The sequence below is a fragment of the Falco peregrinus genome, chromosome 5 (assembly GCF_023634155.1).
Source record: "Falco peregrinus isolate bFalPer1 chromosome 5, bFalPer1.pri, whole genome shotgun sequence".
Classification (NCBI taxonomy): Eukaryota; Metazoa; Chordata; class Aves; order Falconiformes; family Falconidae; genus Falco; species Falco peregrinus.
The window spans coordinates 42,337,099-42,348,858 of NC_073725.1; the positions used below are offsets into that span (position 1 = coordinate 42,337,099).

The 11,760-nt window shown below is 43.8% G+C and overlaps 1 protein-coding gene across 1 annotated transcript in view; it reads right to left on the bottom strand.

Moving 5' to 3' along the window:
• Positions 1-11,357, bottom strand: part of ST8SIA6 (ST8 alpha-N-acetyl-neuraminide alpha-2,8-sialyltransferase 6) — a 36,612-nt gene extending 25,255 nt beyond the window's left edge. Inside the window, exons 1-3 of the mRNA XM_055804668.1 lie at positions 10,840-11,357; positions 10,442-10,537; positions 629-727 (exon numbers count right to left, since the gene is read on the bottom strand). Coding sequence (XP_055660643.1) covers positions 629-727; positions 10,442-10,537; positions 10,840-10,934 — 290 coding nt within the window. The 5' untranslated portion in view covers positions 10,935-11,357. The remainder of the gene's footprint in view (positions 1-628; positions 728-10,441; positions 10,538-10,839) is intronic.
• Between the last annotated feature and the right edge of the window lie 403 nt (positions 11,358-11,760).

Genomic DNA, 11,760 nt, shown 5'->3' on the forward strand with positions numbered 1-11,760 from the left:
TGGGCTGCTCCTCCCATTTTCACTTTAGAAAATGGCAAGGAATTCGAGCAGGGCTGATACTAAGTATCTCTTTCCACATCAGGAAAAGGCAGAACAGCAAGTTGAAACCCAAAATTAATTTGGGGTGTTTTTTCAATGTATCTAAAATTGAATTAATAGTTTCCTATGCCTGGTTATTATGATGAGTGCAATCAATTAGCAGGTTTTTATACTAGTTCATTTCCATACTTATTCTAGTGAATATGCTGAAAAGAATCCATTAACTGAGGTTGCTCATAGTAAGAGTGTTCACCAATCAGGAAAAAGACGCTCAAGAATGAAATTATACATCACAGATTCTGTTCAACCTTTTTGTGAATATCTTGGAATAAAATGTTGCTAACTGGCAAGGAGAAATCTTCTTGGCTTACATTGTGAAAATAAAAAAAAGTTAAATCCAACCTCGAATAAATCTATTCATGTGGAAGAAAAAATGCAGGCAAACACTGGTTGAACAATTTCTGTTTCCTGTTGTATAGCTCCACATTAATATCATCAAGAATTATGTAAAGAGGGCAATCTTCTACTCTTCCATTAAAAAAAAAAACAACAAAAAAACAACAAAGCAGGAAACACAGTTAACACCTACCTTTTCTTCTTGACAGATGATGACAAAATGTTGTCCTGAATCGCCTTACATTTGGAAGCCTGTTCAAACTGGTAAATTCCATTTTTATTAACAGTTGTTCTGTTATAAAGGAAGGGAGGGAGAAAAAGCAACAAACTTTAAAAGACAGAACATATTCTGATAATACCGTCACATTTACTTTGCTATGACAGTAAGATTAATAATCGTCGATTTAGCTGAAAATATTACCGAAGAAATCTTATTGACTTTTATTGTGAAGCTCTTGTATAAAAGGGGAGTTTGCTGCTAGCAACTATAAAATCCTTGATTCTTTAAAGTAACCCTGTTTTATAGTCTGAATTATATTTTCTGCTTTACACTGTAATCAGAAAATGCAATGGAAAAAAAGAAATTAAATGGGAAGCCTCTTGAACATTATGTTTTGAAGGTATGTAAAATATTCACCAGCAAAATACTTAGCAGATGTGATTTCCTAAAGTTGTTGATGAAATGCAATATTCAGAGCCAATATAATATGTACAGGAAACACCACAGGTGAAATGGATCTTTGTACTTGTGCCTTAACTTACTGTACTTCCTCCCTTGTTTATTCTTTATTTACATAGTGAGAATAAATATTTGTAAAAGGAACCAAGGCAAGTACCAGTCATCTTTAATTCCTGTTGTCATAATTTCACCAAACACCTGTGTGGTCCTCTTGCTCTGTCAGTTCCAGTAGATGACCGAGATGTAAATTAGTAAATGACTGAGATACCAAGGTCTTACTCCATTCACCTCAGTTCACCCTGTATCTAGGCTCAATCTCATACCATCACCCTCTTCTGTCATCAACCTTCTGCTGTATTGTCATTTACCACAAAGTTTTTTTCCTCCAGCATTTTGATTTTCCTTGCTTCTCACCATCCTTCCCTCTTCCCTGCCCCCCCCTGCCCTGTTCCTCTGGGGCTCTTTCCACTGATTCAGTACTTACAGAGCACTTTGACACTGCAACCAGAACTAGAAATACAGAAGACATAGATGCTGTGTCATTCGCTCCTGGGTGTGAGCTGCAGCAGTAAACAGAACCCATGCTGTTCTTAGAAACACAGACCAACTGAGCCATCTCTGTACAGAGGCACTCACACACAAAGAGAAAAGCTGTGGACACAATGAACTCTGCTTCTGATCCATCATTCCTTTTACTAACAAGGACCAAAACTCCATTGCCTTCACCTGTTAAAACATGGAGACCACTCATCAACATGGTTTCTGCCAAGCTGATTTTGAAGCTTTTACTTGGGAAAGATGGCATTTCAAATCACAGAATCACAGAGTGGCTGAGGTTGGAAGATACCTCTGGAAATCAGCTGGTCCAGCCTCCTGCTCAAGCAGAGCCACTTAGAGCCAGCTGCCCAGGACTACGTTCAGACGGCTTTTGAATATCTACAAAGGTGGGCGCTTCACAAGCTCCCTGGTCAACCTGTGCCAGTACTCAGTCACCCTCACAGTGAAAAAGTGTTTCCTGTTGTTCAAAGGGAACCTCCTGTGTCTCAGTTGGTGCCCGGTGCCTCTGATCCTGTCACTGGGTACCACTAGGAAGAACCTGTCTCCACCATCTTTGCACCCTCCCTTCAGTTATTAATAAGGTCTCCTCTGAGCCTTCTCTTCTTAACTAAAATCTTAAACAATTTGAATAAGAAGACTGACCAAAGAAGAAAAAGCAGAATAAATGCTTATTTTGGTATTGAACAGATGGCAGGTTCATAGCTATGACAGGAGAGGAAAAGGAATAAAGCACCTTTCCTTCTTTCTATTGCCTGTGAATTTTCTAGTGAATCAGTCACTCCATAGGAGCGCATCACCCAGGACATAGGCTGCAGAAGGCAGAGATCAGCTCTCTCCTGTTCTTTCCAACATCAAGAATTTCTTCCCAGCATATACTCTGTGCCCCCAAGGAAGTATGTTGTCTGCATCTCTCTTGTTGAGGGCAATGGTAAGAACATAGACCTGTGTCCTTTCAGTTCTGCAGTGACTTTAATAAAGAGTAACAGCTGGCACTACCTACTGAGAACTCCTAGGCTGAATTTGCATAAAGCTCCTTATCTAATTCTTTTTCAAGGAGTGACATACAAATGTGAGGGCAGAAGGCTCTCAGAGCGCACAGTTCAGAGCATACAACGCAGCAGATCCAGCAAATATTCTGCCCGCATCATTTATGCACACGGGTTTATTGCAGCTTGGTCTGAATTGTTCTGTCTACACCAAAGAACCAGGTGGACCCTTTCATAAAAGAACCCAACACCAGTTCCCGAACCGATTTAGTTAGCACTAAATCATGTTTCCTCTCTCTTGCTTCTTTAACTCAGTAAGCTCAAATGATTCTTCTGCAGCTGCAGCTTAAAGTAAGAGAAATGGCTACAGGCAAAGCTTAGCTGCATAAACAGAACCTTAAAAAAAGAACTACTGATATCATAAGCCAAGTGCATGTTACTGCTGCAAGTAAGTCTTTCATTACAACTAAAAATCAAAATGCTGGATATGGATTGGAGATGTGGCCCCAGCCCTTCTGAGCCACAGCTGGTCAGAGGAGACCTTTAACACACGCAGCCTGCCGGGAAGACCAAGTCAGAGTAGGCGGTTAAGTTTGATCAGCTCCCTGTGAGGTGCATTGGAGAACCAACGTTCTTTCACAAGTAGGTTTCAGCTCTGTGCAGAAAATCATAGCAAGGTCCTTACAGCTTCCTATTAATTTATGTCCTGAGATCAGCGGGGCACTGAATAAATATTCTCTCAACCAAATACAAGCTTTACTCAACAGACTTTTAGTCTTAAATTCACAGCACTAAGATCAACTGAGGGAAGTTGTGCCATTTTTTAATATGTAAATGCTTTTTATGCACACATTTTAAAGACTTGAAAAATTAAAAAAGGAAGAAGTCAGGTAAAAAAGAATGAGCAAAATAAATCCCTGTTCTGTTTTGTCATTAAATCCTGACAATCACTTTTACAGCCATCAAGGGGAGAAAAAAGGAATGAGAAGTCTTTCCTTCCCTTTCATGTAAAGATTGGTGAAAATGGCACAACTGTGGGGAAAACCAGACATGAATTTTAATCCAAATTCTTTATCCATATAATGCAAGCACAAAATAGATCACCAACATGCTGCTTCTGTGGCTTTTTCCACACCAAATTTACTCAACACTCTTTATATGGTGCAAAAAGACACAAAACCAAAACTATTTATTTGTGAGACATGCAAAACTATGGTTCACTGGCAAAAGTTAAATTTCTGACTTTCTGTTTAACTGTCAGATTGGCCTCTGTTTCATGAGTGAAACATTTTTGCATTCAGATAAAAGGGGTGTGCAAGGGGCAGTTCAGACTTCTGCTGCATTATTCATCGCAGACTTGTGCAGACATTAGACTCGAATTAGATTTCTGATCACTCAGGACAATTATGCTAGGCAACATTTATCACTAAATGAATTTACCTGACCTAGTGGATCACAGTCTTTATTCAATACTTGGAACTGCACTAAAACTTCTGTAATAAAATCAGGTAACATGCCTAACAATACAGATATTAGGCTACATTCAACTAATTTTGCAAACTTTTAAGACAGATGAGAACTTAAAGTGGAAACCATATTATATTCTGTTGGCTTGAACTCATAAAACTGATGAAACAGGGAAATTTCTGCTGCATTTTCCCTAGAGCTTAGATGTTCTCAAAGCCAGCCTCACTGGCCAAAATCTGAAAATCAGGGGTTTTTTTTAATCATATATGAACAGCTTGAAGACCACATACTTCCTATGGTAATTCTAGGAACTCAGAAAGTACACCATCTGTACTTTAATAAATCCACAGTAGATTAAGACCATGTGCCATATTTATCAGCACGTTGCCATTCTCTATCTTGCTCTCAGGAAAACAGCAGTTCGTTAAAGTGTAAAATTCTGTAAGACAAGGATTACACCCACCTTTAGAGTACACCCACCTTTAGAGTAAGAAATAGAGAAACTATATGGAAAGTCCATGGCCCCTTTTGCTGCACCTGTAGCATTCAAGTCCTGAGACTACAGGGAGCCTTAGTGCAGGGAATCACCAGACAGACAGATGCCTCAGTTAACATAGAGTTCTGGGGGAGCAGTGGCACGGAGAGTAAAGGAAAAGGGAAGCCCTTTAAAACCAAAACCAAACTCAACCCCAAACAGTTATCAGAGTTGGAAAATGGATGGACGTAAAAGGATGGATGAAAAAAAGGACAGGGGGTGGAGGTGGTGGGAATAAGCAAATAGAAAAAGGAAACAGTGCTGGAATTATACCATAACATAAAGATATGCCCAAGACTGAAAGGCCAATCTTCCAGAATTCCTGCAAAATCAGCTGGAAACAACTGAAAGAATGTGGCATGAGATTTTCAAAAGAGATCAGATCTAGACTGTTGGCAGCACTGAAAGTAACAATAATTTCACCTTTAATTTCAGCAACAGTTAAATTCACACTGAAGGTAAGGAAAAATCCCACTCATTGCCTTTATCCACCCCATGCCCAGTAGAATTAATTGTTGCACTTTTTCTACAGCATCCTGCTCTTGTCTGCCTGAAGCAGTACAGGACCTCTGAACCCTGTTCCAGCTGAGCATCTCCAGCTAAAAAGGGTAACTTCTGCATGCAGAATTGTGCTCTTATATCCTTCTACCAAAGTGGCACTGAACAGCTTTATCCCGATTGTGAATACCTTCTGTCTTAATCTCTCTCCCTTGAAGAGACTAATTTATATTTGAATGTCATAGTCTATTAGTTGAATACTATTAAAAACCTGTAAGCCACACTTGCCTAGGAAGGATGCTCTTAAGTGCTATCCTTGACACTTTTTCAAATTAATCTATGATAAGAATATGGTGATGTTTTTAAGGTTTGCAACAATTTAATAAGTCAATATACGATTTAAATGCTTGGTGAAATGGACTATAAAAATGGTTTTATCAAACCACAGAAGTAAGAATTTGTCTTGTAACATTAATCACAGTAACCAAGAAAGAGACTGATCCTACTAGCCTTGTTCAAGTTCCCATGGAGGTTTTGCAGTGCTAAATCAGGTCTTTAAGACAAGCTGCGTTTTGAAATTATTTGGAAGATCTTCTGGTGCTCTTCACCAGTTATACACAAGATCGGATACTTTTTATTTTTAAAATCCATAAACCGCATGACAGGTAACATGACAAGCAACACTGGGAGTTTCATGCTGGGTAAAGTGAAAAGAATAAGGTACTTACTCTAAAATGATGTTACAATAGTACATGATAGACAGAATGACAGAGCAGTTTCACTCGGACCAAGTAAACAGAAAGAGGCTGGGAAACCTTTCACCACTGTCAGAACATAAATGGGTCCTGGCAGCAGCTTTCAGCTGAACACCTATTCATTTAGACAGAACTAATACGTGAGGCATGTGTTCAGAATGTGCTCCTAAAATATGTCTGCATGCATCACTTGGGAATGAAGGGGAAAAAATACTAAGAGAGCAGTAAAATTAGTGAAGTGGCCAACAGTGCTGACCAATCTAAACTGTAGCAAATTATTTGTGCAATATACTGAGCTCCTGTTCATAATCGTGGTAATAGCCTGTCTCTTCTTCCCCTTCTGCCTGCCAGAATGCAATATTTTGACAGGAGACAGAATGCACAGATCTCTGTAGCATAGTTAATTAAGTATAGTTGTTTATTCCCTAGGCCTGCATAAAGATCTGCTGCTCAGAGAGGAATTGGCGAAACCAACACTATAGAACACTGTATTAATACTAACTTGTTTACTCACAGCCCTGCAATCACTTCCTACCACTGCTCATTTACCCCAATAGTCTCTGCATTGGGCTTGCCTCAGACCTGAAAATACAGAGACTAAGGTAGGGAAATAGTAAGCGAATGCCATAAAATTGGCAACACGGAGTAACAGCGCAGTGGTGGTCAGTTCTTCAGGATACTACTGCCTTGTTATTACTTGTATATAAAGTACATATAAATAGTGCATGACAAAACTATTTTCACTTCTCTTGTAGGAGCTGGCATTATTTATCTGCTGTATATTCCTGGGCAGTACAAAAGGAGCTAGAACTTCTGCCCAAGCTTAACACAGCACACCCCAGGCCTCATAACAGACTACCTAGCTCCTGTTATTATTGTCACCTTCCCCTGATAAGCATTAGCAGTACCAAACCCTCTATTCTGCTATTAATGCTGTGACTACACAAAAAAATATGCTGGCACAAACACAGCTGGGGAGGGAGGGAGGACTAAGTGTCTAAAGGCTGGAAAAGTGCAAGGCTACTTCTTTTGGTTGTACTGTTGTCTTAAGCAAGTTTAAACTGTACCTGCAGTTACAGCTTAAAAACTGAGATGATGGTATGAGGTGTAGACATGAGGATTTGCCAGAGAACCGTAGTACTGCAGTGCAAATTATACTGGTTCCATGAATAAATGTGGGGACTGCTAGAACACTCTTAACAACAATGGCCTTTTGTTTAGTAAGAAACCTTACTAACAGGCACAGTAGGCAGTGATTTAAACCAAAGACAAAAACTGGAAGTCACACTGTAGAGGCAGTCACATTGTTCGAGTTATCTAACACTTAACAAGAAAAAGTGGTAAGAATGTCCTGCAAGAGACAAACCACATCTTCAAGGTTACTTACTAGGACACAGATCTTCAGAGAACTTTCGATGCCTGATCGCCATCTAATGAAATCTTGCTGTGCATAACAGCTGCCTAAATATCTATGACAGTCTGAACCAATCCCCAGCTTTTCTACCTTTCATCCTTCGGTTTCATCCTTTTAAAAGAATTACTCAAAGTAAAGGAACAGATTAACTTTCAATATTGCGAGGCAACAGAGCAATAGGGCCTTAAAGACTCTTCAGGAGATGTCTGGTTACAAATACACCTCCAACAGCAAAGGAAATCATGATAAGAAGAAAGATTAGCTTGCGATTCAGAAGATTGTCCAGTTTACTTACACTTGAGTTCAAGAAGGATAGCACCCAGCTTTTTTTTCCTTTTCCCATTCCTGTATCCTCCCACCAAAGTTGCTAAGAAATCTTAACTTTCCAGAAAAAACACATCAAACTTACGAAGCAATCAGAGTCTAACCTAACACCCGTGCACATCCTCTTACACAGGAAAGGACACTGCCATCAGTGACACAGCACCAAAAGATTGCTCCTAGTGTTACATATCAACATAGTAATGTAGTCTCAACCAACTCAAAAATTCACTAACCTCTGTACAACCTATTTCAATGAGGGACTCTTCTGTCCTTTTGCTATACTCACGGACACTGCAGCAAAACCCCACTGCAAACTGGCATCTAATTCCTATTGACCAGACTATCCATCTCCATCACTGAGGGACTGGTCTGAATCTCCTGAATGGGTCCAGATGCTCTCTGGATCAAATCTCTCCAGCATGGCCCTCAGCCAGGCCCAGTCCAGCTGCTGCCTGGATCAACCCCCTCCAGCACGGCTCCCTGCCCAGTCCAGCTGCTCACTGGATTAAGTAACAGCTCCTGGTCAGTCCAGCAGCTCTCTCTCCTTCCTCGTATGCCAAACATGCACCACAAACTCCTGTCAGGCTAGCTTACTGAGCACAGTTACTCAGGTGAGAAAGAACATCCTCTCCTGGATTCAGCCAGTAAGCCATCCCTCCGAAGACACTACAGTTACAGAAGCTAGAGTGAAATGAAACTTTCTTTGATTAATAATTTACTTGTCACCCTTTTGCAGTCACTTAGTTATGAAAAAATACAATTTCAGGTTGATCAAAACTAGCTCCAAACTGGTGCGAAAATCCTCCAAGTAGGTTAAGGAAAAGCATATATTTAAAATTTCATGCTCACTTGCCATATTACAGAGATTAAAAACTGACCCATACGTGCAATGGATTTTCAGCCCTCTTTGGTATGTGTTGCTTCCACTTTTTTTGCTCCAGTTGTGAGTGTACTAAGAACAGATGGGAAGTAGCTAGACTGTTCTCTGAAGTGCTCTCTGCCAGCATTTCTAGTCAATTTGACTCCATGGTTTAGTACACAGAGCTGAGTGGAAGGAGACTGCAGCTCAGAAACTAGCAGGGAAAAGGAAGAATATGACAAGACGGGGCAGGGGGGAACCACAGACGTAACACAAAACAGAGCAGAGGAGAACAGAGTGGCAGCCACAAAAACCAAAGCAGAACAGAGAACATACTGCAAAAGCAGTAAATTATAAGGAATGGAAAAGAAGGGGAAAAAAAGGCAGGAAGGGAAAAAATGAGCGCAGGAAAGAGAAGCAGGCTAGAAGCAAGTAACTGCAATTAGAATTCTGCAAATGTTCCTATTCCTTTTGTTTCGCTCTAATTTTGAAAGATGTTATAAACACGGCTTGTGAAACTTCTAAAATTTGAGGCTGTAAGCACAAGAGTCTTATCGGAAACATATAAGAAACCTACTGTTAGGGTATGCTGCAATGGTTACGACTAACATCACTTAGGGAAAACTTAGGCAATCATGGAATGGTTTGGCCTGGAAGTGACCTTAAAGATCACCTGGTTTCACCCCCCCTGCCATGGGCAGGGACACCTTCTACTAGACCAAGTTGCTCAAAGCCCCATCTAGCCTGGCCTTGAACACTGCCAGGGATGGGGCATCCACAGCTTCTCTGGGCAACCTGTGCCAGTGCCTCACCACTCATTGTGAAGATTTTCTTCCTTATATCTAATCTAAACCTACCCTCTTTCAGTTCAAAGCCATTCCCCCTTGCCCTATCACTACATGCCCTTGTAAAAGGTCTCTCTCCAGCTGTCTTGTAGGCCCCCTTTAGGTACTGATAGCTGCGGCTGTTTCAGCCTCAAATTCAGCTACACGGGGTGAGATGGTGGCCTCAGTAAGGTTAACTGCATTGTCACCATCGATTTCAATGTAACCAGAACATCACAGTTCCCATGGAAGACCCAGTTCCCAAGTTCTTTGTATTTTTTATCATGTGTTTTTGACCATAATATATATTAACATCTAATAATTATTAGAATTTCAATGTTAATGAGACCATATAAAGTAAAACAGTAGCAAAAACATTTGCAAATGACTTCGTACATAGTAATATCTCATGTGTGGATTATACCACCCTCTTCTGCACTATTAGTTTTCCTACAGTGTGTGAAGACTCAAGAGCATGAAAACAGAGTCTTTAACATTGAAGCCTGCATGTAGGAAACAATTTGTTTCACAGCTAATTTTACCAACTATTTTCATATTAAACTTCACAGTATAAAATAAGAGGCTGTAAAGCAAAGATCTACACTGATGTAAAAAATCAAGACATGGGATCAAGCGAAAGGTCTCCCATGAAGTAAGATGCTACACAACATGATAAAGGCTTACCATGTCTCGCCTTCATCCTATGGATTTTAAAGAAGAAATCGGTATTTTTAACTAAATACACGTTACAAAACTGGTAACAATATTACCCAGCTCCACCTTCCTGGGAAAAAGAATAAAAGATACCTGGAACATGCCGTTCAGCAAGCACTTTCTGCGCTGTACATTAACAAAACTGCTATACGCAACATTTTATTGGGCTCGAAACCAATGGCAGAGTGGCAGCTGTCATTTAAGAGGGCCTACGAGCCTTTATTAGCAATAAAGTGAATGTTCATTTCCTCAGTCTAATAAGACTCCGACGGTGCTCCCTGATGAAGCTTCCAAAACAAAAGGCAGAACGAAGGGGAGCAAGGGCAGGTCTCCGCTCCTGCAGCCCCCTCCCCACGGCCGCACAGCACGGCACCGGGGGCAGGCTGCCCGTACCTGTTCTCGGTCTGAGGAAGGGACGTTAGGGGGGACCTGAGGGCTCGCACCACTTTCGGCGTGACAGTAGCTACTCCCGCGTCCTCCTCCCAGCCTCTGGCAAGCAAGACGGGAAAACAAAGTTGTCAAAACCAGTGATTAAACATCACCAGCGTGAGCAGCGCCGGTCTCCTCCCCACGAATCGTTCACACACCGCGGACAACCGAGCCGAGCCGAGCCGAGCCCAGCCCAGCCCAGCCCGCGCCGGGGGGCACCGCGCCGGGGGGCACCGCGCCGGGCTCCGCCGCGCCCCTCTCCCGGCGGGGGGCTCGCCGCGTCCCGCTCCTTCCCCAGCCGGCTCCAGGCTCTCCCGCCCCGCAGCCCCACCGCGGCGGGCGAGACCCCCCGGCCGCCCTACCTGGCGCGGAGGGGCTGCTGGCCGCCCAGGCGCAGGAGGCAGCCGCCGAGCAGCAGGCTGCCCAGCGCCACGGCCAAGGCGATGACAGCCCGCATGGTGCGCTCGGCAGCGGCGCCCGCCGCAGCTACGGCCGCCCCATAGTATTTAAGCAGGATGCGGGGAGGGGGAGGCGGCCATGGCAGCCACAGGGTCTCTCTGCTCCGCCCCTCGCCCGCAGCCCTGCGCCGCCGCCATCAGCCCCCCCTCCCACCGCGGCCGCGGCTCGGGGCCCTGCCCGCCGGGGCCGGCCGCCCTGAGGGGTCGGGGGGGCTTCCCGCCAGCCCTCCCGCCAAACTTTCCCCTCAGGCGAGCGGCGCGGCGCTCCCCGGGCGGGGTGCCGGGGACGGCGGCCACCGGGCGGGGGCCGGCTCGGCAGGGCGCCGCCGGCTCGGTTCGCCCGCTCGCTGCCGGGGCGGCGGTGCCGGCGGGTAGCGGCTGGGCTCGCTGAGCTGCCGCGGCGTGAGGGCGGGACCTGGGCGGCCTTTCCTCACGGCCGCTCGGGGCGTTTCTCGGTAGCCAGGGCGGCGGTGCGGCTACCCTGCCTTCCGAGGGAGTTACAATACTGTGGAAACTTTAACGGGTGGGGGCCGCGGTGCCGGGGGGGCGGGGGAGGCGCGGAGCAAGGGTGGCCCGGCGAGGGGCCGCCGAGGAGGCCCGGGCAGCCTGCCCGGCTCCGTGGCTGGTGTAGCGAGGTCGTGGTTGCCTTAATAGCTCGCTATCTTATTTATAAATGACAGTCGATGTGTTTTGTTTTGTGGGTTTGGGTTTTTGGTTGGGTTTTTTTTGAAGATTTATTTGCAGTGGGTTTGGTAAAGAAATTTTTCAGTGGTAAGTTTGTGTCATTTTACGTAATGTTGCATTTAGTATTGTTTTCACAAGGCC